The sequence below is a fragment of the Lemur catta genome, chromosome 22 (genome assembly GCF_020740605.2).
Source record: "Lemur catta isolate mLemCat1 chromosome 22, mLemCat1.pri, whole genome shotgun sequence".
NCBI classification, from domain to species: domain Eukaryota; kingdom Metazoa; phylum Chordata; class Mammalia; order Primates; family Lemuridae; genus Lemur; species Lemur catta.
In genome coordinates this window covers 10,869,055-10,884,760 of record NC_059149.1, presented here as the reverse complement: position 1 = coordinate 10,884,760, position 15,706 = coordinate 10,869,055, and the positions used below count along the sequence as shown (strand labels likewise).

Here is a 15,706-nt window from a genome sequence, read left to right as displayed (position 1 = left end):
CATTACCTCTAAGTAACTAGTTTCTTCACATGTTCCTAACTGGGATCGTCCATGGGAACGGAAGAAGTAGAAAGCAGATAAAGAATTGTTTCTCTGAGCCGTCAGTGCCTCCAACAGCCTACAGGAACGTAAAGCCTCCTGTCCATGAGGTGACCTGTTGGCATGAGGTCATTTGGGTCAGTGACACGAATGTCTGTTAGCCTCAGGGTGGTCAATGGATCGATCCCATAATGCTAACCTGAAAATTTGTATTGCTTTTGTTAAGAACGTAATTAGGGATTTCCAGTGTTGGAAATCTCTTGGTAAATAGTTGCTAAACTCAGCACACATGCCCACCCTTACAGTACTTGCAGAATGCTGTGTGTAGGTTCAAAAGTTCTTGGCTTGCTGGTCATTTCCATGAGAAAGCCATAAGCATGGGCAGTAACACTCTTGGAAGGTGGGGGAAGCCGATTTAACAAAAAGGAATTAACTTTGGTGAAGGACGTTGCACTCCTCTTTGTGATAACATCACTCGGGGGGCAGAAAGCTGGTGTGTTGTCATTTTTGTGTAGAAGGGGGGCTTATCTATATCTAGCACATGTATATGTTTTGTTTGGCCCTCATATTTTGTAATTTATAAGCCATTCTGTAAGAGTCAAAAAATGTTACATTAAAATACACATCCCTGGCTTGCCATGGGAAAAATAGATGGGGCCACACCCTGGGCCTGTGTTCTCTCATGGTGATGATAGTCTGACCCCGACTAGTGGCTACACATTTGTGGTCTGTGTTTTGCCACAATTACCACTTTCCTATATAATCCCCGATGCTGAGGCTAAATACTTTATAAAAACCACTGTGATACATTAAAAGCAAAAAAGATTATTAGGCAAAAATGAGTTCCTTGTCATTTTTCATTGCACTATCATTTTTTTTTTTAGAGACCCTGGTCTCTATCTAAAATGGGAAAACAAAAGAAGACAGAAAATGCCACAGTTTTTAAGACAAATGAGCATGAGCTCACTCCTTTGTGGAAACGAGGAACGGTCCCTTGTCTTTAACATGCAAGCAGCGCATGTGGGTGTCTCGCACCCAGCTCTGCCTCACTAATTTATGTCATCCCCCGGCCCCCAGGAACATTTGACTTTGCAGCTGCTGGTGTGGAGAAGTTTTCTTCCTCTCTTATTTATTAAACTGTTCTACATTAGGAGCACTTAGCTCATCAAAAATGTTTTAAAGTTTCCCTAAGTGACAAAAGCATAAATCCAGACGCAATTTGTCACTTTTATAAGCCCAGAAAATACCAAACCGATTTCCTCATAAAGATCCTGCCATCCATTAAATGGATAAACTATTATTAGGTTACGAATAAAAAAAAAAAAAAAAACTCCGCAGTTAAGTGTCTGCTAATGTGCTGATTGTTCATAGACGTAATTGGATTGATGGAGCACAGTCAAGGCTCCATAAACATCAACATCAAGTGTACCAGAATATATGAATATATGTGTGTATACACACACAAACACACGCACGCACATATACCTATAACACCTCACTTATCCTATGTCAATGTTTTTCTAACTATAATCTGGGGGGACCTAGGAACAGACCCTAGTAAATTTCCATAGTGCCTGTGGGTGATTAGTGGGTAGACTAAAGAGTAGGGCCGGCTTATATGGTAGCACACATTGTGCATTGACATAGGGTAGGATGTGAATAATCTCCTCCTCTGTGCCAACGGCAGGTCTGGGGGTGACCAAGCCAATGCAGTTTGGGGCCCTTCACATCTGGGGCTCAGAAACCCTCACTCCTGCCTCAGTCATAAAATCTGTCCTTGTTTATCTATTTTTCATCTTGGGCTTTCAGAGAAGCTTTGAATTGAAGAAACATCTTATAGCTAAGTATAAATTTGAAAATCACTGTGCTACATGCTAAGTAAAAGAGATTTTTGAAGCTACAGTGATTTTTTTTTCAGATTGCTAAGACTTTTCCTTGAATGTGCCACAATTAACTACCAGAGAAAAAAGAAGTTACCCCTAGTTAAGACCTCTGTGAACATAGCATTCTCTTCCAATCTTTTTTTTAAAAGCCTATATGTTTGTGATTTTTTTTGTTTTACAAGTTTATGATAATACTAGACACATAATATTTTGACTCATATATCGTGAGCATTTTTTGTGTTCTCACTAGTTGAAATCATAACTTTTAATGCATGTATATAATAATACTAGGTCAATTGTTGAATCATGATTTATTGAAACAGAGCTCCATTATTTGGCACGTAGCTTTGGCAGTCTTTCTTTCTCTTTATTTTCTTCTACCAAAAATAATTTATTGTGGTTAAATCTTCACTTGCATCCCTAATACTTTACCTATTGGTAAATTCTTGGTATCATAATGACAAGGAAAAATGGTATTACTGTCTTTGACTCTATCAGAGATAAGTATTAGGAAGATAATTAAAACAGGGTGAGGGGAGGGGCTTACTTTTTTTTTTTTTAATTTTTATTTTTTTGGACATGGGTCTCTCCCTGTTGCCCAGGCTGGAGTGAATTGGTGTCATCACAGCTCACAGCAACCTCCAACTCCTGGGCTCAAGCGATCCTCCAGCCTCAGCCTCCCAAGTAGCTGAAATTACAGGTGTGCACCACCACGTGACTCCAATTTACTGCTTTAGAAAGGACAGTTAGGCAAGTCCCCTCTGAGAAGATAATATGCATCCTGAGACTTGAATGCAAAGCGGGATTGAGGGATGGGAACACCCGTGGGAAAGTTCTTTAGGGCAGAGGAATCGGGAGGTGTGTAAGCCCTGAGGTTAGAACTTGCTTTGAACTTTCCAGGGCAAGATGCAAGGAGGAGACCATCAGAGCTGGAGTGGAATGAGCTGGGGGTCACTTGGAGGATGTGAGGTGGCTAACTGAAAGAGGGCTAGACCACAGAAGGACTTTCATAGCCCAGGGGAGGATTGGGGATTTTGTTCTAAGTGAGATTCAAGGCCCTTGAAGGATTTCAGGCTAGAAAGCGACATGATCTGAGCTCTCTGTGGAGAGTGGCCAGTAGAGGCCAGAGTGGCAGCAGCAGAGGGACCAGTGAGTTAAGAGGCTACAGTGAAAGTCCCAGAAAGGAGAAAAGGTAGAGCAACATCTTAGCCAGTTTCCTGTGCTTACAACAAAGCTCTCGAAACTGGGTAATTTATAAAGAAAGGAAATTATCTGTTTGCAGTTCTGGACACTCAGAAGTCCAACATCGAAAGGCCGCATCTGGTGAGAGCCTTTTTGCTGATGGGGACTCTGCGAAGTCCCCAGGTCGTGCAGGATGTCACACATCGAGGGGGCTGAGTGTGCTAAAGTGCTCACTCAGGGTTCCTCTTCCTCTTATAAAGCCACCTGTTCCCCTCCCACAGTAGCCCATTAATCCACGAGGCTCTGCCCTCCTCGTCCAGTCCCCTGTGGAAGGCCCCCACCTCTCAGTAATGCCACATTGGGGATGAAGTTTCAGCACGAGCTTTGCTATTCAAACCATTGCAGTACAGCAGCCAGTAAAAGGCGAAATGTCTTGTGTTCATGCTCAGCAACAAACTACTAAAATAAAAACTCTTTGCGTGTGAAAGAGAGAGAGATTAATCTCATATTGTTCTAACTTTTTTTAATTAGTGGTGTAGAATATTCAGTTATTTAATTGTCACGTGTTCTGTTGTTTTTTGTCATGTTTATGCCACATTTGCCGAGGTGGGTTTTTATCGTCAACTTAGATGAGAGCTTAAGCTGTTCGTATTAGTTTTACTCATAATCATTCCTGTTATTAACCATTTACCTATCAGATTTGTGTCAAGTATTTTCTTACTTTGTTGGCCTAGTTTGTTCTGTGTGTGACTTATTTTTCCATAAGTTTTCAGCTTGAAGCCAAATCTCTTACTTGATGACCGTGGCTTTAATTTCCTCTGGGCTGGGTTCCTGTGGGAAAGCATTCTGTAATTTCCAGGAGCTGGGACTCCTTCAGGGAGCACTTCCCAGGGAGCACTCTCTGGCTCTCCACTTGCTGCTTGATTTACGAGCCACGGCCAGACTTCCCTACTCCCTGACCGGCTGTTTGGGGAGAAGTATGGAAGGAGAGGAAAACATGGGACAAAACTTGCTAGATGCTACAAATAGCAGGACTATAGAATTAATCAGAAAACAGGCGATTTACACCGGAATTTCTGACCCAGGAGGAGGAGAGAGGAGCAAAAGCTCTCAGATCTGCTGTAAACAGACCAGTTTGTTCTTTCCAGCAACACAGGAGTGATAAATATCTAGTTCCACTGAGTTCTTCATAAGCGTTTCATCCCAAATGCTGGTGACAGTGTTATTCACAACTCTTAATTTTTGGTAAAAATATAGATTTCCTTGTTTATTTCTGTTTTACCCATGAAGAGGAGCCATCTTGGTTTTATTCACCCAGCTTTGCCCAGCTCTCGGTGCAACTTCTGAAATTCAGTAAATGTTTGGGTATTTTTCAAATGAATAAATGGATGGCTCTGTGAAATATGCAATGTTTTTTTAATTTTTAATTTTTATTATGAGTACGTAGTAGTTGTATATATCTATAGGGTGTATGTGATGTTTTGATACAGGCATGCAAGGTGTGTTACTCAAATCTGGGTAATTGGGGTATCCGTCACCTTAAGCATTTGTTATTTCTTTGTGTTAGGAACATTCCAAATCCACTCTCCTAGTTATTTTAAAGTATTCCCTAACTTATTGCTGACTATGGTCACTTTGTTGTGCTGTCAAATATTGTTCCTTCTGTCTAACTATATTTTTGCACCTATCCCCAATACCCTTCCCAGCCTCTGGTAACCATCATTCTACTCTCTGTCTCCATGAGATCCATTGTTTTTAATTTTAGCTCCCACATATGAGTGAGAATATGCGAGATTTCTCTTTCTGTGCTTGGCTTGAAATGTGCAGTGTTAGTGGTGAAGAGAGGACGTTGTGTCGCAGACTGACAGATGTGTCACAAATTTGGTGCTGCCATCCTGCTCTGTTAATCGGAGCGGTGCTCTTTCGCTCTGGGCGGTTATTGGCAACTGTGTTTCCAGGCTGCGACATGCTGATGCTCCCAGGAGTCACAGAGCTTGGTAGTGAGGTTGCGTCTTCACTTCATCATCCTGCACCCCGTGTGTTACAGCTCTTCTTCCTGTTTCGCTATAGTCCTTAGGTCTCCTCTTTTGGCTGTTTGGATCATTCTCTGTTCTCAAATTGACCTCTTATAGGGTAAATTTTGGATGATGATGAATTTTGGTATTTACGCTCTCATTCATGGGGTGGGACTTGGGGTACGTATTGAAGGATCATTATAGGTTTTCTTATAATAAATAAATCCCTTTTTATAGAGACCAACAAGTCATTATTAATCCAAATTGTTAGATGATACTTTTTATCGGTGATGAAATAGAATTCTTTAGGTTTAAACACACCATGAAATGAGGTGTCTTATTTTAAAACCAGCTATCAGTTAGCTATACTAACGGTGGGCAGAGTGTGATGACGTGCCCCCTGATGTATATGCTTCTGTGGGATGTCTCTGGGTCGTCACTGCCATTGCTTTCTGTAATAAATTTCAATTTTTAATGAGTCTGTTAAATTACTGTGTTTTGCATATGCCCATGACTAGAGCTGAATGGTTATTGCCAATTCAGAGATGTGTCTAGTGCTGCCAGGGTGGCACTGGAGAGTGGAGATGCAGACGCACAGCTCAAATAGGGAAGGGACAGGGTCAGATCAGGGCCGCTGTCATGCTCGATGAAGCAGAGGAACTTAGGAGGTATCTCCACTTGGAGAAGGAGGAAGACACAGGAAGCGGGAAGCTTCCATCTGTGTCTTCCGTATGTGTTCAAGGAAAGGGAAGTTTGGACCAAGGAGAGGATTAGAGTGGATCTGGAAAGAGGAAAATAGGTTTTACAGGAGGCGAGCTAGGAGGAAACAGATGAGAAATGGGGGAAAGCCTATGCCCAGAGGATGGAGGGGGTGTGGGGCCTTGCCAGGGGCCTAATCCAGAGCCTAATGTCTGCTGAACCACTGGAGGAAAACATAAATGATCGCCCAAGAAACTTACCACCAGATCTAGAGAACACTGAGCTTTGGATTTAATTTAGGTGCCTACGATTGCTCAAATCTGTCTCACTTGGGCCTTCACACATGCTTACACCTTTATGAAAACGTGTTTAAATGCAAACATACTGATTTAAAACCTTGTGTAATAATGTCATGTACTCTAAGCACAAAGTACACGTTCTGTCGTGGATGTGTTGATTCTCTGAGCTTCCTTTTGGACCACTTATTGAAATATTGTCGCCGTCATCATCCGAGCTGTATTGAAACAACCTAATTGCAGTCACCTCTTTTCTCTCTCCCACCGCATTTTTAGAAAATAGGTCAACGTGAACAGGATATTTGTGTTCTTTTCCTGCTTCCAGTTTATTAACTTGAGTATCCATTTCCTAAGTTAATGAAATTCACTAAATACAAGATATGGCATTGAAAAGCAAAGCATTGCTGTCGCCCTATATTTTAGGTACATCTCTCTCCCCCACTCCTGAACTGCTCACCTGCCAATTCCAGAAAAGAGCTCTTGGGTTTTTTGCTTGTTTGTGTGTGTGTGTGTGTGTGTGTGTGTTTTCATGACTTGTAAATATCCCTTTCTTCCTGTAGGTGGAATGGCTGAAAAATGAGGAGCCCATTGACTCCGAGCAAGACGAGAACATTGACACCAGGGCTGACCACAACCTGATTATCAGGCAGGCGCGGCTCTCGGACTCGGGGAATTACACCTGCATGGCGGCCAACATAGTGGCCAAGAGGAGGAGCCTGTCCGCCACTGTGGTGGTCTATGGTAAGACCAGCCCAAAGACCAGGAATGGATAGGGAGGACACAAAGCAGAGAGGTAGAGGGATGTGCACTTGATTAAAAGTTGTCAGCATTTAGAGTCCAGAGCACCTTGGGCCTATCCTCTGCAGTGCTCTCTGCTGCCTCCCCCATTTGCTAGGCGAGAAAACATCCCTACTGCCATTACTGTGTTTGCTTTTCCCTCCAATATTGCGAGATAGTGACATTTCAAATCTCTCTCTTAAAAATAATAAAAAAGTTGTTTATTTTCTTCCTTTGTGCTTACATTTGAAAAGAATTGAGGTGGGCAACTCCTTCCTCCCACCCCTTCCAAACCCCGCACCCACCCCGATCTGTCCCAGACCTGCTGCCAGGCGGGTTTCTCTCCTCTACGTAAAATCCACCCAAAACAAACATGACTATTTGCTGAATGTCTCAGGCATTATATAAAAGAGGTTCCCAGCTATTTAAGCAAAGGCATTTCCTTCCACAATAGAGGAGCCCTGGGATTTATTTTTGAAGCACTTAAGGTAATAGAAATTCAAATGCTGATATTTTCTTCTTAGACTGTGGATTTTCAAGTGCTTTAGTGATCTGTTGATGGGTTCTTCCTGTTCTTCGTAATTTCCCTGCGAAGCCGACTCTCGGTGTCCCTCCTGTTTCAGATGAGTAGACTGAGGGCTAGAAGAGGTGAGGCCCATTGCGGCCTCGGCACGGAGCAGCCAATAGAGACTGTCCCGCCTCTCCGGCCCCGGATGCCCGACTCACAGCACCTGGCACAGTGGCTTGCACATAGTAGGCAATCAGTAAAAACCTGTCTCCTTTTTTTTCTCCCCTCCCCATTTTTCTCTCTCAGTGAATGGAGGCTGGTCTTCCTGGACAGAGTGGTCAGCCTGCAATGTTCGCTGTGGTAGAGGATGGCAGAAACGTTCCCGGACCTGCACCAACCCAGCTCCCCTCAATGGCGGGGCGTTTTGTGAGGGGATGTCAGTGCAGAAAATAACCTGCACTTCTCTCTGTCCTGGTGAGATATATGCAGATTCCCTTTCTCCTTCTGACCCACCAACACTAGTAAGCTGGTGTGAAGCAATCAGTGTAACCTCCTCTTCCAAAGTCCCCCTCTCCCAGATTCTTAGAGTAGAGCCTCTGTCCAAAGTGCTAACTTAGAACTCATTGTAATGACAAGAACATCAATGAAATACCTCTGTGCACTGTTTGGGGACATACCTTTTTTCAATAAGCAGATGACACTGAACACTCGCCATCGATAAGCCAAATGCTATGAAGTATTGTTACACTACCAGTGATTGGTTGGGCTAAGCCATCACCTTCTCTCCTTGGGTTCTCCCATCTTGCAGCTTGTGTTTATATAACAGTTATTAAGGATTAGGTGTGTTGTCTTCAAACACAAAAGAGCAGGTACCAAAACATGGCTCTTTGTCATGAGATACCAAACAACCAACCTTATCGATTTTCACCTTTTATTTATTTACAAGACAATCAGTAGAGATTATATGTTGTCACGGCAGTCAATATTTTACGTTTGGTCTATGCTTGCCTTCCTCTCTGAATAGAGAGAGACCTCATTCACCAAACATGGCTTTTGTAAGTTCTTTTGTTCATCTCTTACTGGCCGTAACCCAGTTTATACAATGAGAAACAGATGAGATGGAAGAATGACTTTCTTCGTGGAAAGCAGATCCTCCCACTGAAAAATAGATCCTGGGTCTCACGTGCACTACAGAACATTAACTCCAAGGACCCTGGACTGGAGCCTCGTGTCTTTAAGATTTCAAATTTAGTTCCATTTAAAATCAAGATGAGGCTCTCCCCGGCAGCATATTCTTGGAGTTTCATTTTGGACTCATATTCAAATAAAACATTTATTGAGTGCTTACTATGTGCCAGGTACTGTGCAGGGTACTTTACACATGTAATGTCATTTAATTCTATGTTGTGAGTGTTATTGCCCTCAGTGGACAGACATGGGGAAGTGAGGCTGAGTGATATTCCCAGGGTTGCTCAGCCAATAAGTTGACAGACCCAAGACAGGGACTCAGACATTTTGCTTCAAGTTCAGTATTTTCTCTGTTACCCTACTCTGGACTAATTGCTTTGGATTAAAAACTTCCCTATCTTAAATAACCCACATAAGCATGGCAGAACTATTCCTAGGAGGTTATGGGGCAATTGCCTCAAACATCTGCCATAATCTCTAGGGTTGCCTTTTAGTGGAATTAAAATCAGTTTGCTCATTTCTACATGCAGCAATAATCCATGACCCAAGAAATTCTATTTATGTAAGTCCTGGTGCCTTGGGGTTTGACTGACCTGTTTTAGTTTAATGCTATCAATATATTTGGGTTTAATTTTTTATTGGTTAGGGGTTTTTTAGGGCTTAAAGAGAGTTCATTGTACCCTCTGTTCTAAACTGTCAACCCACAAGGAAGTGGCTGACTTAGTTACTGCACGTGGTTTATCCGTCCACTAAGATGCACTTGGGCATGAAAGGCTGGGAAGGAATGGGATAACGACATTATTAGCCAACCCAAAGGTACCGGTAATTCAAATGCTTGCCTAAATTCGGTAATGGGTCTTATCCTGAAATAGCAAGAGAATGATACCACTGCTTCTGTTAGCCTATCTCTTTAGGAAAGAAACCATGGAGAGAGGATAAACTGATATTTTACTTTTGTCGTGGTGGTTATTTCTTTAAAATGCAGCTCTAAGAACATCAGCAGTCCAGGGGTGAGTCTCCTGACAGCTGCTCCGTTGCTAACGACGGTCTCTTCTGTTTCCCTTTGAAGTGGATGGGAGCTGGGAAGTGTGGAGCGAGTGGTCAGTCTGCAGCCCCGAGTGTGAGCATCTGCGGATCCGGGAGTGCACAGCGCCGCCCCCCAGAAACGGGGGCAAATTCTGCGAAGGTCTGAGCCAGGAATCCGAAAATTGCACGGATGGTCTCTGCATTCTAGGTAACGCCTTCTGTTTAACCTCTTCTTTGTTTGTTCTTGATGCCCACATATTCCTGTGTCTCACGAAAGAGGCCACAGCCATTAACGTGGCTAAATCAGTTAGCAGGAAGACAGATTGCCAAGAGCAAAAAGAAAATGGGAAGAAAGCGTAGAAAAGTCGACAAATACATTTTTCATAGAGATGGTGTAAATGTAAATAGTCTGTCACTGTGAGCTCTATAGATGTGTATACTTCCCAATCAAGTTAAATAATGTTTTAAAAGAAATAATTGAAGAAGGTATTTTAGACTTTCCTTTTAGGAGCTACCACTTTTAGCTTTGGTGAAATGCTGATGCCAGTCACTGCGTGCTTACATTTCTCCCAGGAAGTCTGCAACGTGCCAAAGCACTTAATAAATCTTTAGAGGCCGTAGTTCTGTGTCAAGGAACACGTGTTGTGACTGTGACCTTACAAATGGTGAGGAGAGGGAGAGTGATGGCCTGCGGGTGGTTTGTATCCCATTGGTCTGGCAGAGCAGGAAACAGGTGTTCATTTCAAAACTCTCATGTCCTTGCTTTGTTTCTGAGATTATGCCGTTATCATCTCCAAGGAACTGTCTGCCCAGGTTAGAAGATTGGCAGGGTCAAATGGAGTCAAAGAGAGACAGGTTATAACTGGGTGCTGTCCCTCATTTGCATTGTGACTCTTGGGCAAGTCGCTTAACCTCTTAACTTCTCTGACTATAGGTACCAAATATGATACCCACTTTAGGTTATTGTCAAGACTGAATGATAAAGAACATATTTGAATATTTCATGGCGCAAAGTAGGTGCTCAGTAAATATCAGTTCCTTTTCCACTCAGCTACTCAGATGAGCTAAGGTATATTGATTTCTCTGCGGTCTTTAAAAACATGAAACCGAAAATAGACTTGTTCTTTAGAACTAGTTGCCTTCTTGGAAAATTCCTGGGGAAATATCTAGCAAAAAAATACCATAGCTCTCAGTTTCTGTTCTTGTGCAAGTACAGTGCTCACTGTCAGGGGGATGGACACGCTTGAAGCTCTGACTCGGGTGGGGCAAAGGCAATATATGTAACTTAAACATTTGTACCCCCATAATGTGCTGAAATAATAAAAAAAAATACCATAGCTCAATAGTTTGTGATGTATTCAGGGATATGTGTCACTTTGTATTTGGGAAAATGACAATATGGAGGAAATATCTAAGTTGAATGTATTTTTCTGCATCAGAATGACTGGGTACCCTTGAAGGGCAAGCACATGCTAACTGTTGTATTTTCAAACTAAATCTCTATGGTTCATACATAGGTTAGAATGGTTATTTGATTGAAATAGGCCATAGTGTCTTTATTTGCTAGTACGAGTACCAAGTACCCTGCACATGTCAGATACAATGCCAGGGGCTGTGATGGAAGACAGCCTAGCCTCCCACGTGAACTTGGCTGTGCTCTCCAGTAAACACAGACCAACCATTTGCCCCCGTCAAAACTCCTTCCCTTCCCCCTTCCTCAACGTAAGCAAACTGAACACAAACTCAGTAGCCAGACATTTAAGAAAATGTGTTTCTGACCATCTTTCAGTGCCACCAGATTTATCCGAAACATACCTTTGAGACATGACTTGTTTGTAACATGCTTTTATTTCCACTACGGGAAAATACAAATGGAACACTCACGAAACTACTGATGTCTGACTGAAACCACACACGGCCAGTGTCCATTGGAACGGTTCATTCAGTAAACCAATGTATTGCCTACAGCAGCTGCACGGACTGTGGCCATGAGTGGCTTTGAGGAAAGAGCTTGAATTTCACAAGTACACATGTATCTGTGATGGTTAATTTTGTGTGTCAACTTGGCTGAGCGTGGGGTAACCTAGATTTTTAAATTAATACAGTTTTTAAATTCAGGCCATATTTTTAAATTAAAACAGTTGGGATTGTGAATGTCATATGTCTTCTAAAGAACCATGATGTTATAATTCCTTGATTACTGGTTGAATTTTAGATCATTGTAGTGATTACCTTCACTGCCAACCACAGATTGGACTTGCACTTGGGGAAAATCTATGGATATGAGGCTTCAGTCTTAATTGACAAAGACTTAGTGTAAGAGTTACTGATTGAAGACAGACAATGGTTGTTAGCTCTTAATGTAGGAAAGTATTGTTATCAAATATGTGAATAGTATTTATTTGCACTTGTATATCTAGCCATTTATCAGTTGAGTAAGAGTTCTGTTTAGGGCTAGAAGAATTTATCAGCACTGAATGTGTAGTGGCAAGCCTAGCTCCCAAGTATAAAGTCTGAGATGCTGTATTAATTAGAATTCTCCAGAGAAACAGAAGCAGTAGAACATGCACACACAGAGAGAAAGAGTACAATGGAGGGATACTTGGAGATGTTTATTATAAAAATTGGCTCATGCGATGATGAAGCCCGACAAGTCCAGAATCTGCAGAGTCAATGTCCCAGTTCAGTTCCAAAGGCTGTCAGGCTGCCGAAGAACCAAGAAGACTGGATGGCCCAATTTGACAGCTGTTATGAAGGAGAATTCTTTGTTGCTCAGGAAGGTCAGCCTTTTGTTCGATTTGGGCCTTCAACTGATTGACTGAGGCTCACCCACATGTTGGCTAGATCAGCTTTATTCAGTCTACCAATTTTTTTCAAAATTTATTCATGTGTGTGTGTATGTGTGTGTGTGTGTGTATATATATATATTTTTTTTTTTTTTGAGACAGAGTCTTGCTCTGTCTCCCAGGCTAAAGTGCTGTGGCATCATCCTGGCTTACTGCAACCTCAAACCCCTGGGCTCCAGCGATCCTCCTGCCTCAGCCTCCCAAGTAGCTGGGATTACAGGCACCCACCACCACACCTGGCTAATTTTTTCTAATTTTTTTTTTTTTTCAGTAGACACAGGGTCTTATTCTTGCTCAGGCTGGTCTCAAAGTCCTGGCCTCAAGTGATCCTCCCACCTCAGCCTCCCAAAGTGCTAGGATTACAGGCGTGAGCCACTGCACCCAGTCTAGTCTACCAATTTTAAACATTAACAACCTCCAGAAATACCCTCACAGAAATACCTAGAATGGTGTGTGACCAAATATCTGGGCACCCCATGGGCCAGTCAAGTTGTCACCTAAAATTAACCATCACAGAAGCATCTGTTCTTATGAAATTCAGAAAGCTCAGTTCTTTCTGTTTGCATTTTCCTGTAGTGGAAATAAAATAGCTAGAAAGACAGTGAGGCTTGGAATGTGTTCAACACAGGGAGGTAAGATCTCTGTTAAATCCCTCCATGAGCTGAAAATGCTGTGAGCCTTTTCTTTCTATTCAATCTATTCATTCCTTTTCTTTTCCACTTACTTTTTTTAGCCTTCATAGTATGCATATTAGTATATCTGTCAAATTTGATAGAAACCTTTTGATAGCTACAATGACTAAGCTTTTGGAGGCAGAAAGGGCGAAGTCTATGTAATCGTAGCAGTGATTGGGATATATTTGCATATCAGTGGGAAAGGGGTGTGTTTATAAGAGCCCGACACCAGGATGCTGCATTCTGTCTTTAACACAGAGAGTGGATACCAATGTCAACAAAAATGAATAACATTTTACTGTCTCTGCAGGAAGCAATGAACAGCAATCCAGTTAAACGATGCCAGCTTCACTCTGTGCTTCTCACTGGTACTCTGTCGGAGTGCTCTTGGTGAAAATAGCTGTGCTCTCAGGGTAGAACTCCAATGAAGACTGTCTTTGATTAAAATAGCATTTGGCAACAGCTTTATGGAGCAGTAGCTTTGCTGAAGGATCTAGGTCATGTTACAATTGGGGAATTTTCTTCATCCTAATTTTTTTTTCCTTTATGCCAAACATGACCCTAAAGCAATTCCTCAATTCCCACCTTCCCAGAGAGGTTTAACAATGACATTGTGTGGCTCCTGGATGACCTACAGTTCTTTGATTTTATTAGCCTTCAACAAAGCATCTGGATTTTCTTTGTTGTCCCTGAGGGTTGCATTTCTCCCAGAGATGGAGCTGCCAGCTCTGAATGATCACTTTAATATTTGGGTGTGATTGCTGCTTGGTCAGTTGTGACTGGAGCAGAGAACCTTAGTGTTGTGCTATCACAGATGGCCACACCTAAATGCTCTCAACAAGAAAATAAATGTCGCGAGACCGGTGAGAGTGAGATTAGGCAATTTTTGCCTATAGCGGGGAGTCCAAGGGTACAAATTGCTCACAGAAACCAGACATCCAGTGTCTTTTATACTAGAGCTTTGCTTTTCCAGAGAATAAAGATAATTATGTGGCATGACTATTCAGAAATAAGAACTTGCAGATCTATGTTTTCTGAGCTTGAACACGAGGATCAGGTAGTTTTCTGATGACTGTCCTTTTTGCTTGCTTCTATGCTCTGAGAATCACATCCCTCAGTGACCTGCATGTTTGGCAGGGTGTTTAGTTTGATCCTGAGGAATGAGCAGGAGCTGGCTCCCTCTCTGTTTATTCCAGCAGATGTAACAGTAAGGGCATTGGCTCGAGCAGATTAAGTGGATCTGCTTCAGAGGGGATTAGTACCTACCTGTGTAGTGAGAATGAAGCCAGAGAAATGCCACAGGGGCCTGCAAGAGGAGCTCTTCAAGGCTGAGCCACCTGATAGCTAATCCGTTTCCTCTTGTCAAGAGATAACACAGGTCAGTTCAACACTGACTGTTCAAAACCTGAAATATCAGTTAAATGGTGGTTTGTTTTCATTTCCGGTAGGCCCCTTGATGAGAAAAGTTTGAATTACCAGTTTGGAAACCACATCAAGGATAAAGACATCTGCACAATAGCAAGTTCAAATAAACATCCCCAAGCTACATCTAATAATCTAACCACATTGTTTATTGAATGATCTACTTAAATGACCTAGAGGAAGCACCTGAAAAGGTGACTGTAATCACAGGGAAGGAGCCGTTGCTTTGTTAAGCATTTTCTCTTGGACAATTGTCAGCCTTGTGGTTATCCATTACAGTAATTACCTGGGCCCCTTCCCTGCATTTCCCAGGGAGCTGAATAAGAGGAATCTCATCCTGGAGGTAGCTCGGTGCATCTAAAACAGCTCTTTTACTTTTTTGATAATGGTTTTATGGAATCCCTATTTTGTATATAGGATTGTAACAGATGGGTGTCCTTTCACCAAAACAGAACCAACCTGTCGATTCCTTTCTTTGGGCAAAGAGTCAGGAATCATACTTGACTCACTGTTAAACTTTTTGTTGGCGAAGTTCATATTGCAGAACTAGCTGTAGTGCGCAATTACTTAATTACACCATAACCTCTCCAGAGCCAAGAAATGAAAATGGCATCGGCAAGATAACGTACTAGCATGATGCCTTCTCATGCTGTCACGAAGCAGCCTACTGCTTGCTAATTCTCCCAAGTGGTTTTGATGTATAGTACATAGTAGGTACTCCTTTTTATATAAAGATTTATCCTAGGAAGACCCAATAGCTGCCTTTCTGCATGACAAACAATTGATTAATTCAGAGCAGCCTTCATGTACACAGCATAGCAAATGCGGATATGATATTGCAGACCCACAGGAGTAATAAGAATGTGGATTTGGGCACATATGGTGTCATTAGCAGCTTAGCAGCAATCTCTCCCCTATGCCCCAGTAAACACTTGGCCATTATGGAGCCCAATAAGAAGACCAGTGAGTAACAAGCTTTAACGAGACAGACTGGAGTGGCTCTAGACTGAAGTTTCCACCGTGCTTAATTAAAAAACAGAATAAAGGAGAGATGCTTCAGTACTCATGGATCTTAGTGAAGGCATTTTTTTTTTAATCCTACAAAGCTAAAACTGTCATTTTGGGGCCTCAGAGTAAGTTGAGTTGTACTC

General features: G+C 42.2%; 1 protein-coding gene across 1 annotated transcript in view; it reads left to right on the top strand.

Moving 5' to 3' along the window:
* Positions 1–15,706, top strand: part of UNC5D (unc-5 netrin receptor D) — a 494,392-nt gene that overhangs the window by 379,982 nt on the left and 98,704 nt on the right. Inside the window, exons 5-7 of the mRNA XM_045535353.1 lie at positions 6,675–6,855; positions 7,706–7,873; positions 9,657–9,821. Coding sequence (XP_045391309.1) covers positions 6,675–6,855; positions 7,706–7,873; positions 9,657–9,821 — 514 coding nt within the window. The remainder of the gene's footprint in view (positions 1–6,674; positions 6,856–7,705; positions 7,874–9,656; positions 9,822–15,706) is intronic.